The 20541-nt window shown below is 39.0% G+C and overlaps 1 protein-coding gene across 1 annotated transcript in view; it reads right to left on the reverse strand.

Annotated features, from left to right (window-relative positions):
- Positions 1-5866: 5866 nt before the first annotated feature.
- ADSS1 (adenylosuccinate synthase 1) overlaps positions 5867-20541 on the reverse strand; it is a 28576-nt gene continuing 13901 nt past the window's right edge. The window contains exons 3-13 of the mRNA XM_071426312.1: positions 19805-19867; positions 19000-19050; positions 18589-18655; positions 18098-18205; positions 17650-17731; positions 16634-16760; positions 15569-15723; positions 13672-13796; positions 11864-11961; positions 10598-10747; positions 5867-9179 (exon numbers count right to left, since the gene is read on the reverse strand). Coding sequence (XP_071282413.1) covers positions 9127-9179; positions 10598-10747; positions 11864-11961; positions 13672-13796; positions 15569-15723; positions 16634-16760; positions 17650-17731; positions 18098-18205; positions 18589-18655; positions 19000-19050; positions 19805-19867 — 1079 coding nt within the window. The 3' untranslated portion in view covers positions 5867-9126. The remainder of the gene's footprint in view (positions 9180-10597; positions 10748-11863; positions 11962-13671; positions 13797-15568; positions 15724-16633; positions 16761-17649; positions 17732-18097; positions 18206-18588; positions 18656-18999; positions 19051-19804; positions 19868-20541) is intronic.

The raw sequence follows: 20541 nt of genomic DNA on the forward strand, positions 1-20541 counted from the left end.
CCTTAGTTGAATTGGTATAAAATGTGTGGCTTTTGGCCAACTTGCTGCTTCTTCTTTAATGTTTTCATGCTAAAATGGTTAAAGAAATAATCTGGAAATTCTTTCAAGTGGAAATTATATGATAGTAGCTGATACAGTTGGCCAAGTGCCAGCATGCAGTCTGTGTTATGTGGGATGGGCTATCAGGATGGGCACACATCCCCTGGTGGGCCTAGGGCAAAGCACCACACCCCATGTGCTCAGTCCCACTGCACTGTCCTTTCCCTGCCCTGCAGTATGGATCTGAAGATAAAAAAACCCTCCTTGCATAAAACTGCTTTTACTGGAAGGGCTAGGGGCTGTTTTCTTTCTTCTGTGTCCTTTTCCTAGTACATCAGCCTTAACAGACATGTTTACAGCTGGGATCAGAGGGCTACACCTGGTTCAGACATTATCTGTTCCCAAGAGCATGTTGTTTCATGAGGACTTGCTAGCACAGAGTTCATGCCCTCATCTTGATGAGCTCTTGATGATGTTCATGCATCCAAAAAATATTTGACAAGCCGGTGATATGCAGGATTAATGGCTGGCTCTTGAGAAATGCCGCTGTTTAGAGAAGGCTCTGCCATCTTGTCACCCCAGCCAGTGCTTGCTCTTAAATTAGCACAGCATGGTTGAGTTTCAGAGTGTGTTTCGTTCCTGCCAGCCCTGAGATGCACCAGCGCTGCTCAGCAGATCAGAGCACCCAAGGGTCCCACTCACTAGAGGGCACCCTCAAAACTATAAATTGTTTTTGCTGTTACAAAGATGTTATTGTTCTGCTGACAGGGGTTTACAAAAGGGCTGCTTTCCCCGGGTTTTTTTCATGGTTGTTGCTGTTTCTGGCCCTCCCATAATGTGCTTTCATTTCTGTTGCACGATTTTCTTTCAGTTTGCTTCTTTCCAGGTTATTTTAATCGGTCATGAAAAAAGGAATATGAACTCTGACAGTGAGAACTGCTATCACTGACCTAACATAGTGCCAAGGGTTCTGTTTTCTTTCTCTGCAGGCAACAATGTTTTTGATTTAACGCTAGGTGGTTGTCCTAAGAATTCTTTAAATCTTTGTCCAAGTAGTGCTATCCATTATTGAGTGTGGATTTACGTGGGAGAGGCTCTGAGAGGTAGCTCTGTCCTTTCACTATCCCTGCACAGTACAAACATCCTCTCCCACATATGGCTTGGGAAGGGATGGGCAAAACCTTCCTCCCTCCACGTTGCAGCTGCATCCAGCCCTGCTGTTATTATTTTGTTGTGGAAGTGAATCCTTGTTTGAGGCAGCTTTATGTTGCTCCTGGTATGCTCTCTTCTCTCCATTCCCCAGAGCAGCCGTTCAGCTGGAATAGCTCAGGGTGCATCTGCTCAGCTCAAAGGGGCTGTGTCAGTGCAGGCTGGCCAAGAACCCAGCTCTGCACTCACCATGTCTAACAAACCATGCCCAGCAGCAGCCCACAAAGTGTGTTTATTTTAAATATGTGTGGCTGTGTTGTCAGCCCTGCACAGAGAAGATCTCTGTGCACAGAACAGAAGCTGCACAGAGTCAAGGCGATTCCCTGAACGTTGCCAGGATAACATGCCACAGCTACAGGGACCATCACAAGCACTAATGTGGAAATTTCCTGAGCACAGCCTTTGCAGACGAAATCCATTTATGCGGGGAAGTCTTGAAGGCACTCATTCTCTTTGCTCTCTGCTGAGCAGTTTGCATGAATGGTGTGGTATAAGCTATAAAAGTAATGCTCAATCCTAGGCCTACCATCCAGGGTGCCAATTAATAGAACAACACTTTTTGTGCTGCTGGCATGTTTCCTCTGCATGGAAATCATCAATGGATTTTGCACAGGGCTTAGACTTTTATCAGTACCAGCTTTAGTATTTTAATTACATAGTGTGAGGAAAATCAATCTCTAATAGACAAAATGCCTTATCCTATTTGTAATGCCTTAACTAGCTAACTTCCTTTATTTCTTTCACTTGACTTCTTTTCCATGTATATTAGAATCTATTATAACTTGTTCTGTGTATTTATGCTCAGTAGCTTCTTATCATGTATTTACATTAATGCTTTTTAAATATTTTTATGCATGAGGATATCAGAGAAGATATTGCAACACAATCCTGTCCTTCTTTTTTGCTTTCCTATCTGCAAGATTTAGAAGATCCCCAGATTTTTGGTGAAGGTGTTCAGTATTGCTTCTGTTTCTTATACTGATCCAGTGTTGCTACCTAAGCTGTGAGAAAGGTTACTTAAATGTACAAATGTATCACCACTGTAACTGGTTTAAATATAAAACTGTGCTACTGGCATTGAATAACTGATGGAATAATGAAGAAGAGTAGCTTGACATTCCTCCTAGTTCTTCCAAATTCACATCCCCCACCCAGTTTGTCCCAGGAATGGGTTGTTCTTCAGGCTAGGTCCAGCACCCAGCACATGAGCTTCCTGCCATTTTATTCCAACTTCAGTTCTTCTGGCAAAGAAGAGAGATGTTACTTATTGGAGCTGTTACCTATTCCAGTACCCAACATACACAAGTAGAGATCACTGAAGGCACATTATTTTTTCCGCAGAACATACAGTACTAAAAATCAGTGGACCAAATACTCAGGGAATGGGTTTGATGTCTTAGTCCCCTTTTCCAATAATCTCCTTTGGAAGCTATAGATAGAAACTTAATGCTGTTTCAGAATGACAAGGCAAGCCTTTTGTGAACTTACTCGGTAAATGTCTTCAAGCTGTATTTTATCTCAGACAGACATGACTGAGGCCCTGTTGGTACAGCTACAAACTGCATTCCTGAATTCTGAAAGAGCCCAGCTTCCAACGAAAGTATGAAACAGTGATAAGAGTCATTTCCAAGGTCAGCACAAGGGCACAGCCTCAGTGGCTGTGAGAAATGGAGCACCAGAAAATTGGAGTGCAAAATCGGAACTGTTTTCAATGCTATGGGGTGGTAACTGAGCAGCAGATCTGTGCCTGTGGTACTGACATACACGTGACTGTGCACTGGGAGCAAAACGAGTCTTATCTGTAGCAAGGCAGAGTCTTGAAACTAGAATATCACATTGTCTTGGCAATTCTCCCTTTCTGCTTCACCCATTTGTTTAGGATGCAAAACATGCCATTAAAATGGATGCAGTACAGTGGACATGTAGCAGGAATCTGTGGTACTTACTCATCAACATGAGTAATGGGAAACATTTTCCCTGCCTCTCCTGGCCATTATCCCCCTCAGTATAGCCCAGCAGACCATCTGCTTTATTCAAGATGCAAATACACTGTTGGCTCATGCTCATCCTGACATCTCATTTAAACCTCAGGTTGCTCTTGGCAGAGCTGCTCCTTAAGCAGGTGCTTCCCAGCTTGTACTGAGACATGAGGAACCTTGGGCCTCTTCCTAAGTTTCAGGAGCTTTCCATGGTCCAGCCCCCAAGCTTATCAATTTTTCAGCCATTCTGGAATTCAGAGCTCAAAGGGCAAGTTTCCATTCAAGGTGGAGGGTTGCACTATTTTAAGAACCTCAGTGGAAACACAACTCTAATTACTATAGGTCTGACACAGTGAGTTTCCTCTTCAGAAGCAAAGAACACCATGAAACACCTCTTTATGATCGTGACTGGTAATACACTGTATTTCCATGCTTGTCATTTTGTCAGACTCACCAAAAGCTGACTCCAGCACCATGTACTTGGGATCTTTTCCATTTACAGGCCAGCCAGGCTGACAAACCTCAGTAGCAAACACCATTTCCTCATATTTCAAGAATTAGGCCCAGTTTGCAGGAAAAGTTTTGTCTTCTGTAGCAAAAAATGTATACTGCCACCTCTGCTAGAAGGTAATGTATAGCTGACTGTCCTTAAGACTGTCATATATATATATTCTGCAGTCCTTAAGAAAACTTGTCTCCAGTGACTCAGCCCAGGGTATTTTAAGGATTTCAGCAGCCACCTAAACTGTCTGAAGTGCTCTGCCACTCCTCAGGCACTGTAAAGGTATCACCTGAAACCCAACACTGCTGTCTGAGGCTCTATTTACAGCCCTGCAATGTAAACTCTGGTATCTACACTCAGCTCCTGAAAGGCAATGCCTGTCACAGGAAGGGTGCATTATCTTGAGACTGTGGAAATATTAAAATACATAAGCATTTGGGGTTTTTCTCCTGACAAAAACATTTTCTTGCCAAACACATTTATTTAGACAGTGTTCAAATTTGTACTGCTTTCAACTACTGAAAAATGCAGCTGCTGGACAAAATTTTTTACATTAATGGAAAATATAAAGTGTATGTGCTTCTCTCCTGTTTTATTTTTCTTACCATCTCATAGAGCTGATGGGCAAATATTTAATGAACAATGTCTGCTCCAGAAATCTACAGATATTAATAACACATGAAAGTGTCTTAGAACAGCTAATTTCCTGTAAGCATATAAGAGATTCAATGGCAAAATCTTGCAATTATTCTGTAAAACGCGCTCATTATCAAAGCTCATTTGTGTTGGAGCAGTGATTTAGGAACAAAAGGATCCAGTTCCCTACCTCCCTGAAGCAGCCTGTACAATCCCACTTTCCCCATACCGTAGATCCATGTAGCACTGTGTCAGTTGAGCAGGCTCCATGCTTCAGGCATCCTCTTTGTCACTGGCAATCTGGATCTGATAAAGAGACAAAGCAAGCACTGACACACTCATTAGTGACCAACAAACCGCCAGGTTACAGCCCTGATGGACTGCCACAAACAGGAACTTCTAGAAACGAGATGGCTGGAGCTGGGTTTCCTTTCTTGCCTGATGCCCAGTTAAAAGGGTAATGTGAGCTCATCCTTTTTGCCAACATCTGACACTTTAAACCAGCTCTCTGATGGACAGGACATGTTACTGTACAGGAGGCAAGACCACTTCCACAGGGAATAATTAGTGGGCTAGAGCTTGACCCCAAGTAAAGTATTACTGTCAGAGGTTAGGGGCAGGAATGTCTATTTTTTTCCTCCATCCCGAACATCAGACACAGCTCTTCAGCTTGGGGGGGGTCTTTTTAAAACATTGGGGTTTTTGTGTGCGTGGTTTTTTGGGGGTTGTTTGGTATTTTGACTTGGGCATTGCCAGCCTGACATGGATTTAGATGACACTACCTAAGATGCTTCAGCTACCGAAGACCATTCTATGTGAAATTATACATATGTGTGTGTGCATATATGTACATAACTGATGCAAAGGAAATAAAGAAATACTAATTCATTAGCAGATCGAGTCTTTCACAGGTATCAGGCATTGCCCTGAGTGGTGTGTGAGGCATTGACCTGCTGTCATTTACTGGAAAGGACACTTACCTGCTGTTTCTGACTCCTTCTAAAACAGAGGAGAAAGGGAATGGTTTCTATTGAGGCTTTTGGAAGCCCTAACACACTTGTCTGAAGCCCAGTCAGTTTTAGAGGTGATAATTGTTTATCTGAGTTAGTATTGACCTTTGCTTTCTCTCAGTGTTGCTGATAAAGAGCTTCATGGAGTTCCCATCAGTTCTGAACCAACTTTTATTGCAAGAGTTTCTGCCTCACTTAGAAAATGTATTTTTCCTTATAAAACCATTGGTCACTCAGGTGAGCTAACTAAAGATGACTAACCACGAATCCTAGTGGTAAAGGTAGATCCCTGCTCAGTCTGTAAATGGGAAAGGGAGACAAAGTTTGTGGAATTTGTGAAAAAAGGCCAAACACTGAAAATCTATAGACTGAGAGAAAACATACCTTCATTCACTAATGATGCTACTTATTTTCTAAAATTCATGAAATATTAAACCAGGTTTTGTATGAAGTATATTTTGTTAAAAAATAAGAGGAATGGAGACCAGAACTGTTACTTCAAATCTGTTTTAATACATCTTCAAGGACAAAATAAACAGGTGTGGATCAAAAATCATTTGAAAAAATCTGCATAAGGTGTAAATATAGATTGCACATTACTATGGAAATGCTTCATTTTCTTTCCTGTTATAAAGTGCATTATGCCAGAACTGTAAGACCATATATAGCCAAATACAAAAGCTTCAAAATCCTATCCTGAATATGTTAGGAAGTGCAAGTCTCACTAGGAAGGCCATATTGTAAGTGTCAGAAAATATCTCAAAAACATTACTGTGCAGGAGTGAATCTGTAACTGCTATTAAAAAAAAAAAAACAAACTGTAATCTTTACCACGAATTACGGCTTTTCAGTAAACATTTTTCCTTATTCTTCCATCCAGATATCAAACAGGATGATGCATCAGCCAGTTTTAGCCATTATCATTGAATTTGGCTGGGGAGAAAGAAGTAGCTAAATTCATCACAGTGATTGTTATTAAATGAAATTCCAAACAATACAAAATAACATACATGGAAAACAGCCAAAATTAAAGGAGATTTATGTTAAAATATTCCTATTAAGCACTGTGTCTCTCAGTAGATTAAAGAGCTTTTTCATAAAAGCCTGAACTTGTTCACATTTAACTCAATGAGAGCACATGTAAAATTTAATAGGAGTAGAACTTTTATTTAAAATAGCCATGCTATGAAATGAAATGCATGATATTATTTTTATGGTAACAGAGTAAGTCATGGGATAATTGCCTGTTACATCATGCTCACTGACAACATCACTGGGTTTTTTGATGAATCCTTGAAAGCAAGGACAAGCCATGTGGATCTAATGGATACTTAATGGAAAAATGGAAAATAAAAAGATTAGGTGGAAAGTAATCCTGTGAAAATTATGCTATAAAAGCTATTGTCTCCAATATGCCAAATAGTTTAGATTTGATCATTTAATCCAGTTATTCAGCATACCAAGTGGCTTGTTAGTCACTGTGGACTTTGCCTATAAATCAACCAAAGTTTAAATATAGTGGCCACCTCCCAGCACAAATGCACAGAGGAAGATGAGGCCAAGAAAAGGAACAGCTCTAGATCATTCAGAAGGCAAATGTCACAGGGTCAAGCCATGTGAAAAAAAAACTTAATTACTGTATCTCCAAGCATCTTTATGCTTAAAGTACCTCATATGAATGAGGCACACTTCACAGTGCTTGTGATAATTAGCACTTACCAAGTACCTTTCAGAAGTGCTTTGCAAACATTAAATAAGGTCAGAAATCTCATTGGTCTTTCATCAGAACAGCTATAACTACGATAGGGAGAGCTTCTTCCTCAATTCAGATCAAGGACTGCAGGGCTTGACCCAGGGAACTCCAAAAGGCAGTGTTGAAGAGGTGAGGATGTATTACTGATTGCAATTTTACAGATTGAAAACCAGCAGCAGTGAGATTAAACAATTTGTCAAAGATGGACAAAGGAGTCAAAACAGAAGATTCACAGCTTTGGGATCTTTTCTGTTGTTTTTTTTTTTTTTTTTTAAGAGAAAAAAGGTATTTGTTTGTGCATTAAGCCAGACTCTATAATGATCTGGGGCATGGAGAGACTGAACCAGAGCTGGATGGTGTAAGAATTCTGCATTACAAGCAGGAAAACATCCATAAACAGTTGCATTTAGTCCTTTGCACTGGTACTTTTAAAAGTGTTTTTTGACATAAATGGCTTTGAACATTATCTGCTATTTGATACTGAGTGAGATGAGACAAAGGGGATGAGTATGGCACAACATCCTCCTGACAGGTTTTCCTTTTCCCCCCATTTTTAATGCCAAGTGTCATCGTTTTGTACCCTTAGAGTTACCATGTCAGAAAAGGGCTGTTTTTACACACTGCATAATGGCACCACTGAGGATGTGATGCCATTTCTATACCCCATGGGAATGATAAAAAATATTCTCATAGCTCTCTGAGACATATATAAAAAAGGAACATCTACTTGGAGAATTTTGCAGTTAGGGAATAACTCAGTCTCTACAATGATCCTGTTCCTCTACAAGAGGTAGGCTTTTTTTGAGAGCTCTTGATGCATAACCATTACAAATTAGAAGATCCACAAAGAAATCCAAATACATTCTTGAAGATTCTGGGACCTCTCCACAGCTTCTACATGTCCCAACCCTGGCTGCCACGTGTCATCCCCTTCTATAAATAGGCATTACATTTTGCTGAAGAAGGTCAAAATGTGTGAGGGGTGTAAATACTGCAGCAGTCATCATTGAGTCATGCATTGATTTATTCTTGGAAACCTATGAGCTGTGGAAGCGAGGGCCTTACAGAGCCACAAGTCCCAAGTTCCTCAACAGAGTACCACAGTAGAACTTGGGAAACTTCAATCACAGGACTAGCAGGAAGAAATGCCCTAGGTTTGTGGAGAAAATGCAGTGTGCTGTCTCAGCTCCACTCTCCTCATGTGTTTTGTACCCTGAGGACTCTCCTCCTTCCACCTTCACTCATTCCTTTTCCTACTACATAAAAGGGAGGCCACACACCTGACAGTGTCCAGCCTGTTAGTACTCAGAATAGTTAAAAGCATTATTAAACAGGTCAGATTTCTCCAGTTTGGCCCCTTTACAGATGTAATCTCAGTTACTTGAATAGGCTTTGTGATAAATACATTTTATATTTTAGCTGCTCTCCATTCATTTTAGTAGGCTATCAAAAAACATTATATAAAAATTACACATAATTGTGTTTGCCTTGTTTTGTGCAGTCAAAAATACCCACCTAACTTTGCTGTATTTTATAAACTGAAAATCTTTATAATTCAACCAATTTCAGTGCATGGTATCTGTTGTAGTGCTGCCAACCCAGATACACAGATATTTTAACATATGAAGAAAAAATCCAAGCTTCACAATTCTAAAGTTACCCAATAATTACTTCAAGAGGCTTGATACTGGTTTCAGCAAGGAGAAATACTATATAGATGTAAAGTACTTTCAAATAATAACATGGATCAATTGAAAAAAAATTATTTCCCTATTTTGTTTGGAGTACTTTTTTGACTTTTTTGATGATAGACACCAAGGAGATTTTACACTGAATTTACTGAGAACTTAAATAAAATGTTACAATACAGAATATATGTTTTTTTCTATTTAATTCCTAGAAGAATTTGTTTTAAATAGCATTTCCATTTCAAGAAGAAGCAGTAAGGAACCGATGAATGCCAAGTTGTGCTTCTCATCACTGAAGTTCTTCATTTGTTTAAAACAGCTGGATCATCGACTCTCTTGATTTCCCAACTCCAACCCATTTAACTAGGGAGGAAAACACATCTGTTAGAACAATTACTGAGAGTAAACACTATAATCAATGAACTGGAATAATTTTCACCTTTCATCATGTTTCACTACAGACTGATCAATTTTAGGGAGGAAGTTTCATTGTCAAAAATCCCTCTACTCCAGCTGCACTACTGGACTAAAAGTGCAGTATATTGAAGTTTGAAAGCATGAAATAATGATACCACAAACACAAAGCATTGCAGATGAAAGGCCTAATGGAAGGTCGGGGATGTTTGTTGCAGGTTTAAGTGCAATTGTTTTGAGTGACAGGATGTTTAGCTACATCCCTGCAGAGAGGAAGCCAGAGCTGTGCCAGACTCTGAAGTCTGCATGATGTGGAACAAGAGATAGTGATGCCTACATACTGTAATATTTTTAAATGTAAGGCTCAAACTATAAACATTATCCAGTGTGAGCAGTCACCCCAAATTCCACACTGTAGCTGTTCCACTGCAGTTTTATTTCCCATGCTATAGAATTGATTGTGGGTAGGTGTCCTTTAGCCATCAAAGCTAGCAAAGCATCCTGACTTTGCACAGCAAACCAGAGGAATAAAGGTAAGGGGAGCTGTATTTACTCATCCCTTGTGTGTCCTTGACCACACACAGGCCATTCTCTGAGTTTCAGTCTCTGCTATCAGATGTTTTCTGACCCATGACTGATACAGGAATTGCCACGGCTGTAACCAGCCTGTACTCCACTGATGTGACCTTTGAGGTGCTTTATGGAAAACAAAAGCACACATGCCAGCTGACTAAGCTTGTTACTGTGGAAATTCTCTTGCAAATGCCACCATTCATGCCACACCTAGCTCTTGGCATATCTAGAGCTCTAGCAGTTAGATTTGAAGAAATCTGGGTGGCTTGACCTTTGCAGATTGATGTTAAGATTCTCATTTTTCCAAAGTGGAAGAACTGGACTAAGCAATCTTGTACCTGTTATGCAACACAATTCCCTGTATGAGTAAGAATGGAAAAACAAGCCAGAACAAAGACATCTAAGTTCAAACAGGGATGCAGTGCAGAATGCAGAGAGAAAGGGGGAGATAAGGACATCAACTTAACTACACACTGAAGCACTGTGCACAGACCCCTAAGTTTTCACTGAGAGAAGGTGGCCATTTGCCAAGAACAACACATGTTTATCTTTCCTCTGGTTAAATCCTTCCCAGCAGCAGCTTGGAGCTCTCTGCAGCACTGCAGACCTGCCTGCTGAACACCAGCCTTTGCTGCTTCTTGGCAAGCTGTCATTTACCCCCATCAGCCCAACCCCTGGTACTTTCATTCCCTCCTGCCCAAATAAAGTGAATCTAACTACCAAACTGAGCACTTTCATAGGGCTGTGTCTGTCTGCTGTGGCATCCTCATATGGACACCAACAAAGGAACATACCTGGCACACCAACATGGTTTTCCACACAGCGGATGTAATTCTGGGCCTTGGGTGGGAGGTCCTCCCATTTTCGTGCTCCAGTTGTGTCAGCTTTCCACCCAGGCATTGTTTCATACTCTACTTCTACCTTCTGTAGTATCTCCTGGTTAGCTGTGGAAGAACAACTTTTGTCACATTTGATTTTAGCTGCTCTGCCTGAAGAGAACAGACCTATGACTCTTGACCAATAAAGTCTTTTGACAGCAAAAATCTGATAGATGAGGAAATAGTATTTTTACTGGTTTATTCAATCATTCACTCCTTTATTCTTAATTGGGGGTTAATTCTGATAAATCTGATTCAAGAGGATCCAGGCATGCAGTTTCCTCTTTCAAAAACTGTAGAATGTACTCTATGCTGTCAACATGGAGTCAACAACCCTACAGTTTTATTTTTGAGGAAATAAGATTTTTTGAGGTTTACAGTACTTCCACTTTTTGGTTCAGATTTGCATAGAATAAAACAGTAGACAAGGCATTACTGTCTCAGAGAGTTTCATCTTTACAGAACAAGGTTAAATCAGTTTTGTGAAAAGCTCTGATGTCTACAAGCTTTTCTCCACTGGAATTCTCATTGTGTCCACAGCCAGGAACCACCAAGAGTGGTGGGAAAGCTGGCTGTTGTCAATCCATCCTCTGCCTCTGGAATCCCCTATAGCTCCACAGAAAAAAACCCTTTTCTTGGCAGAGACTGTTGCACATATCTTGAAAACATCATTAATGTAAAAAAATTATGTATCATTATATCTAAAAAGTGAATAGTTATTGAGGGGGCAATATATATTTTTATTAACCACAGTGTTGTTGCTGTTAATAAAGCTTAATAAAGCTATCCAGAAGCAGCTTTATTCTGCTTGTTTCCATCTCATTTTTGTACAGCTTTTATTTCAATTTTGCTTCATTAAATGCTATTGCCAATGATACACAGTCACTGACTCAAGTCTTGCTGACTTTCAGACTCCTGATTTTGCTAATAAAAAATCTAATGGCACAACACAGAGCCCCTAACACAAGATTTTATTTGTTCGGAAGTTCTTGCCACTGTTAACAAATGCAATGTAAATGGAAAATGCCAATATAATGGTATGGCAATCTTTATACAGAGACTGCAGCTCCATAAATTGCCATCGAATGTCTAGTGAAAAAGAAATCAAGTCTGATTTTAAAAAGCAAAATTGGCTTAACAGGCAGGAAAGATAAAAATGAAGATAGAAGTATAACAACTTACCTGGAAAATATGGAATTCTTTTTCCACCCAATTTGTAGGCAACACCAATTTTAATTTCATCAAGGACATCAAGAATATCCAGTTTTGTTAATGCCAAACTGCATAAAAAACATCAGTTAGTTACACACATGATGATCTTGTTTTTAATACTTTCCTTCCTTTTTTTCCCCCTTTCAAAAATCCAGCTCAAGCAGCCCAGCCAGCAGAAATACACAAATGTATTAAACTGTTGTTAACTGAATTCACACCTCTGGGATGAACACCCACCTGAGATACCCCCAGACATTTCCAAATGCTTGGCTGCTTACACAGGTGCACAGTGTTCAGCTCAGTGCATGGAAACACACCCTGACTGTGGAAAGGGGCACCTGCTGGGCCTGGTTTGAGTGGGTTTGACACATGACATCACTGATAGGGACTATTTCTGTTATTCCTACTGATTCACAACAACTGTCTGACAGACTTAGTGACTGATTACACTTTTATAACAGAACAAGCATAATCTGGTAACTAAAACCACATGTGCAGCTCATTAGGAAGGATCCCATCCTGCCTTTCAGTGACTGGGCTGTGCTGGCAGTTTAATGAACCTTATTAATTTTGTGAATGAACACATCAGGAGACAAAAATGGAACCTCAAGAAGAGGCATTATTCCACTGTATTATTCACTGAATTGAATAAAACTGCATTTTAAAACTAGTCATATTTTCCAAAACAATATTCTAGATATTGCCTGGCAAAAATCTGAGCAGCTAAGGATTTAGACAGGTATGTGCATATTGTCCAGGCTATATATTCTCAGTAAGTTCATGATGAATGAAAGGATTAAGAGACTTTTTGAGGAAGAAGCACCATAGAGCCAGTTCTTCAACTTTTTAAATCTCCCCATGTTTTTTTAGTTATCAGATAGGGTATAGTTTTGTTGATAGAAGTGCAGTAATTATACAGAGCTGAAATGGAAGGAAACCTAAAGCCTTCTTAAAATTTTCCACATAAACTAGAGCTGCATAAGTTAAAGCAAAATATAAATCAAATTTAAAAATGTGCCAAAGCTAAAACCCCCTTTTGATAAATTAATGAACAAGACCACTGTTCCTTTGTAACATTAGTAGCATAAACGATATTAAATTATGTTTCAGTCTAAAATATATTAAAATGCTCAGAGTCACGTATTTGCATATAGGGACAAGTTTGCTTGAATGCATCAACCAAGGAAGCCACTCGGTCTCAAAGAAAATATAACTTGGCCCATTAAAAGCAGGATTTATAACAGAATATTTAACTACACTTTTGTAAATATATGAACCTTTTGAACTGGAATGAAAGCTGTGCCAGTTGCTGTATCCTTGTGTCACTCCATTAATTTCACTTATCAAGGCAGTGGTTCCAAATGATGCAGAATTGGTCCTACAAGTAGGATCCATTAGAGTCAACCAAACCTCAAACCCAACAGGTTTTAGACCATGACACAAATCAGTATGAAAGCACTGGATCAAAAACACTGGAGTAAACTGTTAGAAAAGCAATGTATTGATTCAATCTACACTGGCCATCTGATGAAAGCAAAATGAAAACATGTACCAAAAAAATCACAGCTATCATGTTGCAAAATCACTTAATTTGAAAAAAAATTCAAAGGAATTAGATTATTATTAGCATTAAGACAATTCTCAGTTGCCCACTGTGCATCATTGTATTACTTAAAATGTGACACTTTACTGGACTTATATTAATGTTACCTACATATTTATTCTGCGAAGCACAAAATTATCCCTTCCAAATGTAGCGCAAAATCTGTGATGCTTACGCAGTGAATCCGTTGATCATATGAGCATATTTCAAAATGACCAGATCTAACCAGCCACAGCGTCTCTTTCTGCCCGTAGTTACCCCCCATTCATGGCCACGGGACTGTAAAAGATCTCCAATTTCCTAAAATAAGACAGAGAGAATGCTGATGGTGTTTCACTGAAAACATGGCTGGAAAACAAATACAAACAAATACAGACAAAGAGCAAGAAAAATGCAGTTGTGCCAATTTGAAGGCTATTTTCCAGGAAAAAAAATTACTAGGAGAGGACTAAGGCAGATAACAAATCCCCTCATGCACAGGATTTCTGTATTGCAATCACTAGCATTTCAAATCATGTATTTAATATGACTTTTGTGTTCCAAGGAGACACTTTTCTCCCTTCTTCATCCAACAGGAAGATTTTCTTGACAATTCAGTCCTTTATTAAATTTTGTTTGCATTTACTTTCTTCATCTGGTCTTTTGACATCTTTTTGGGGTCAAGACTCTAAATGCTTGGGACAAGACCAATGCTTGTACACGGTCTAGGTCAAAACACCTAGGGCACCTTGCTTCTACCACAGTATGAGACTGCCAGTTCCATTCAGACTGGCAGTGGCTATACTGTGGTAAAAATAAAGAAGGAAGAAACTTTATGTTCATGATTCATAAACCCCAAGGATACCATCAACTCATCTGAGCCATTAAATAAAGGATTTCAGTGACTAAATCCTTAAATTAGATTCAGAGCACTGCCCTAGAGATTGCTGCATGCATAGCTCACAATCAATATCCTGAGCTTTCTAATTTCTTGATAATGAAAATAAAGCAGACAGTTTAAAATAACCAAAATCTCTCCCCTTCTATTTATTGACCCCTTTGCGCATGACTGGCTGACACACACACCACATTTATTCTATAAATCACACAGAACACAGGCTGTTAAGCACAGAAGTTGTTGTAATTTAAGCTCTTCTGGGATGCACTGACAGTTCCAGTCCACAACAAACTCTCTCCACTGAAGTACACCTAATGATGTTACATAAGATGATGACATCTGTTTTCACACTGATCATTACAACAGGAGTGTGGTCACTGCAATGTAACATCACCACACTCGTGTTTCTCTCCTCTCATGACAAACACCATAATGAAATTCTCTTCTCTTTATGGGTGTGATTGCTCAGCATTATTATCACTGTGCTTATTTATCAGTGGAAAACCCTTACCCCATTGTGTCGGGACCCAGGACATTCCTCTGGCTGCCCTGGGTGTTTTGAGACCCTGGCAAGGGGCTCAGAGACCTTGGCATGGAGTCAAAAACACCTGTGCCTTCGATTTTAGTCCATGGAAAAAATTACCAACTTTGTGTGAAGATTTACAAGCCACAAGAGTTTGAGTAGAATGATAGTTAATTTGTCACAAAGAGAAAAAGTAGAATTTTGGGGTTTTAGAATGGGGGTTCAAGAAGCAAGATGAAGGAATCTGGTCGTGTCCTGTCCTTCTTCTCCTTCTTCTTGTCCTCCATCTTCTCCTGGGATGGCAACACTTTTTGCTTGATTTAGAGTAGAGACAGACTGCCTAACATAGGTGACAGGTAGTGGAAAATTATTGTAAATAAAGTATACATAGTATGTAGGATAAAAAGTTAACACCACCCCAAGGGCAGACAGTGTGCCACGACCCAACCTGCTGACAGATCTCAGCAGGTCAGAGAAAGAATGTAACAGATAAGAAAAAATAAACAACCCTAAAAAGGAGAACCGACGGATCTCGACTTCTTTGGTCACCGGGCTGGGAAAAAAAAAGACTTTCTAATACCTCAGAGGACATCTCAACCACAGAAACCCGAGACCATTGCACAGTTACTTGTTGCCAGCTGCGTAGAGCCCATTTTGTAGCACTAAACGTACATTGATCTGCTCGGTGGGGAAGGCGCCGATGCCCACGCGGGTGGTGTAAGCCTTCACCACGCCGTACACATCCCCCACGTGCTGCGGAGGAACGCCCAGCCCGGTGCACACACCGCCCACGGTGCAGTTTGAGGAGGTCACAAAGGGATACGTGCCTGCCAGGAAAACACAGCAGCACAGCCCTCTGTCAGCAATTGGTAAGAAACAAAGACTGTTTTTTATCAGTTCAAAGAAGGTTTTCGCTTCTATGTTTGGCTTTAAAGCTAAACTGGAACAGCAGCCAAAGAGGGAGGCAAATTCTTTTTATTATGTGTCATTCATCCTTTACAACTTTCACCGAGGATTGCACACAAGGGAGAAATTCAAAAGCATCTCAATATTACCTCCATTAGGCACGGGATCGATTATACGATGCTTCTGCTGTGTAGAGCTTTTTTTCAATGTTCTGTGTATCACAGAAATTATTTCCATTAAGTTCATGGAGAGTGTGATGTAAAGGTCACAGACTGGCATTCCCAATGCTCTGCACAAGAGGCTCTGAGTATTTGCCACAAATTGTCTAAGTCTTAAGAGTTACTTATGATCTCTGCCCAGTGACTCTGGACTGGAGAATCTCTCAAGTCCTTAATTTTTTCTTCATTGATTTAATTAGATTATTGGTAAGAAAGCAGAGCAGAGACCAACTGTAGTGGCAAGACTTAGAGGCTGCTGCACCAGTTTAATCCTCCTCCCATGGCAGAGGAATTACCTAAACTGCACTGCAATGAGTACCTGGATTGTTTAGCAATGTGCACACACATTTAAAAGCAATCAAGACTAGAATATCTGCAGTGAAATTTCAACTGCACTGGAATAAACTTCAGTAAAAATCAATATTTAAACCCTAAGCACTAATCCTGTTGATGATACAATCTCTGTTTTAATGAGCTTTACTTCTGGGAGATCTGTTCCTATTAAGGAAAGACTATTTTCTCTATTTTCCTGCTGTTTGCAAAGTCAATATAAACACAAATCAAAACAAAACTGATCTCTTAGGAGTTAAGCTGAGTTTAGAATATAACTTACCAAAGTCAATATCAAGTAGTGCTGCATTGGCTCCTTCAACAAGGATCTTCTTTGGGGAGCCATGAAGAGCTTCATACATAAAATACACACCATCTCGAACCATGGGTCTTATTTTTTCAGCATATCCCTGCAAATTGAGTACAAATTGTTTAGCTTCCCTAAACAATAGCTGCAAGCAGGGAACACTGTGTTCACTTTTGAAAGACAAAACATACAGATAAGTCTAAGCTTCCAGCCTCAATAACTGTGTTTTCCTGAAAAATACAACCATTAGTTTATACTCCTTTCAATCTATTGAACCACTCATATAAGAAAACTTGACTTATTATGGCATTAGAATGCCATCATTTCTGTATCATTGCTGCTCACAGAGATGTGGTATGCCTACTAAATTTTGTTGCTATAGTCTTTAGATAGTGTGCTATAGTCTAGCCACACTGAGAATGGGACTTAGAACTAGTCCAAGCACCAAAAGACAAACATATCAGTCCTTTTGAACATTAAAAAATATCCTCAGGGTGTCAGCTCTAAAAACTTATAAGAAAAAACATGGGAAAGGTAAGAGATATTTTTAACATCCTCTTTTCTTTTATATTCATGAAAGCTGTTTTACCAGTTGCTCTTCTGGATTTATTTGTAAAAAGACAATTTTCTTGTAATACCAGGATCTTGAAACATGCTTCCACAAACAATTCTTCAGTAAGCAAGGAAGTCCCACTGACACACTGGACACTAATTGAAATCATCACCCTGCATTCTCTGACACAACAGTCATTTTAAACAACATTCAAAAAAGTAAAATATTATAGGAGAATTAAATCCTCCACAGAGCTTACATTAATGCCTACAGTAAGAGAGAACATTCAACTACAAAGCATAGCTACTGTTTATTAAAGCTCTTATAATAATGAACATATGTATTTTTCATCTAAATTAGCTCAATAAGTGGTATGTCTGGTACACTTCATTTTTATATTTTAAAATTAAAATAAATATTTCAAGTGATAAATCCTTACCTTTAGCTTTTTCAATTGTCCTTCTGTATCAATTTCCAATGTGGGAAACATTGACTTGTACTGTTGTGCCAGGTTTTTAAATCTATAAAATATTGAAATTGTATCTATGAGGAACATATTCACAGAACCTTTGGCAAGAACTCAGTTTATATTATGCACAGTATATACTGAAAGCTATAGGGAGAAAATACTCAGCACTCTGACACTTCAACCAGTGCATTTCCCAATGTTCAAAATTCCATTTTAAATTATGAGAAACTCTGTGAAGTACAGGAAATACACACACACACACACACACACACAGACATTCTTTCCAGTTTTCTTCTCCTTCTAGACAATTTATATACAAAATTCAGACACATATTTAAAAACATCTCCTTAAAAGCAAATCTGTCAGGCAAAATTTATCACTCTTTAACATAATATTTACAAATGAAAATAGTTGTACCTTGAAGAAAATTCATCAAAGTCAGAAAGGAGGTCACAAATCCGAAGGCCTGTTCGTGCAGCTTTGGAAGAATATGTTGGTCCAATCCCCTTTTTTGTTGTGCCAATACTAAGTAAAAAGAAACACCCGCCTCAAAATGTATAAATACATGCAAAAATACACTTTATGCCAAGTAATTTTGTCAAAGTGAAATCATATAATGGGCAGGATGTCTGAGACATAAAAATATATTAAAGTTCTGTAATAATACATATATTACATTAGCACCTTTCAGGCTTTGCATAAGTATTGCTAATATTTGTGGTATTCAGTAAAGCATGAGTCTGGCTGACAGTTTGTTCACTAACATAAGTAGGAACAGAACAGAAGCACAGAATTATTAACATCAACAAGGCTCTTCAGAGACACACAGCATTTCTGTTTTTCAAAATTACACCGATTTTCCAAATTTGTGTAACTATTAATGAAATGAGGCTGTTGGAAATATTTACTTTTTGCCTTCTTGTGCTTGACGTTGCACTTCCTGGAGCCCATCTACTGCCTGGTGAAAGTCAAACACTGCAGTGGAAAATCAAATGGATATAGTGAGAGAACAAAGGAGAAAAATATTCTTTAAATCACAGACATCCATAATTTCAAGACAAAGTGCCTCTGCTGTCATTGACAGTGCACAGGCCTCCTCAAGTGGAAACAGAGGGAGTATTCCTTAAACATTGTGAAAACATGTAAAAACATCACTCTTCAGTGGACACAGATTCCATTATCATGCTTCAGATTACACAACATAACAAGAAGCTGTGTTAGATCAAATACACAGCTGCTCTGTGGAATAATAATTTAATTTAGCCTCATGAGCTAAGCAATAATTTGTGAGGGCTTTTTCCCCTTCACTCTTCACTTACCTATATGTGCTCTATCTGATATAATCAGTCTTTTCTCCCAATCTTTCAAACCTGTCAAAAAATGAAGAAAGATAGGATTTCAGCTGTGCTGATTGGTTGAGCTTTGACATTGACTTCTACTTTTTCTGTCTTTTTGCTAGTTTGTGTGTTTTCTTCTTAAGATAACTGTAGACAAAATGGATAAACCACAAGACAATATCAAACAGCAGCAGTGTTTCTGTTGAGAAACTTTTCTCATTTTTGACTTATCAGCTTTCTCATTTTGGTATGGACAAAGATACTTCTTAAATGCCAGAGTGCTGTGGCTTACACAAAATTCTTTAAATAAATATTCTTGTTTAATTTGCTACACAGCACATCACTTAAACTCTATTTGTGCCTCAGAAAATAGAGAATTTCTAGATAGAAACATAAAACAGTCTAAGAAGTAGAGGATCTTGGAAGGTCATAGGGTCTAAAGCCTTGCTCAAAGCAGAATCAACTGAGTTTATATTTGGGCACAGAAATTTTGGGTCAAATCATCCCTATTTGAGGTCAAGGGAAGCTTAGCACTCACTTCAGCATTTATTTTCTTTCCAATCTGGCATCAAATGCCATAAAGCTCCAAGAAACCCATGAAAAGACTGCTTTTGGAAATACGTCTAAAGACTGCCACACATTTCAACATTTTAAATACTGTTTCCTCATTTAAAATCCAGAATGCTGGATTACTGCACTGCATACTTATGGTCAGAAACAACAGCTTACAAAAACCCTCAATCTGGCTGCCAATATAAAGGTAGGTTAAAAATTACTTGATACAAACCTTTCTTTTCATTCTTTTCAGCTTCTTCAAACAGGCCTGGTAAATGTATAACCACTCCATTACCTTTGGGAACATAAATGATTTATTTTAAAGCAAGGAATAAAACACTTATTTTTAGAATGTAAGGCCTGTAAGGCCTTTTAGGATGTAAGGCATCTACTTGCTGTCTAAAATTTTATTTAAGAAATAAAACTAGAGTTTGCACAAAGTGATCTCGAGGACTTTTTGGATAAATCCTGATTTGGGGTAAGCAGCTGCTGGGCTGCTAAGCTCAGGAAAAGCAGAGCTGGTTTGTTCCAGGCATCAACACCAGGCTGCTGCACAGTAAGCTGAGGTAAGCAGATTCTTGTCTTTGTTCATGGTGGACTTTGCCCTGCGACTCCAGCCTCAATTGTTCACAGGGAAAAGCTCAAAGAAGTCCCTGGCCTTACCACACTGACAAGCCTGTGTGAAAATATTTAAATCTTCTTCAATATTCAGGTTTCTGTTTTAAACTCAGCTCAAACTAGTGCTGTGATACATTAGCAATGCCTTCCCCCTGCTTTTGAGCTACAAAACAGAACCCACAAGCAATAAAGAGCAGTGCTGGCGAGACATGGAGGATTAGTGATGCAGTGGGCTGGAAACAGCTGCTGCCTCCTTCTTGGGAATGTCAGAAATATATGCAAGAGCCTGTCTCAGCCTAAATTTAGCATAACTCAAGTTATAGTCGTTACTAATTGACAAGGGAGTAAATA

The sequence above is a fragment of the Agelaius tricolor genome, unplaced genomic scaffold (genome assembly GCF_023055355.1).
Source record: "Agelaius tricolor isolate 1412-34295 unplaced genomic scaffold, bAgeTri1.0.p SCAF_5, whole genome shotgun sequence".
NCBI lineage: Eukaryota > Metazoa > Chordata > Aves > Passeriformes > Icteridae > Agelaius > Agelaius tricolor.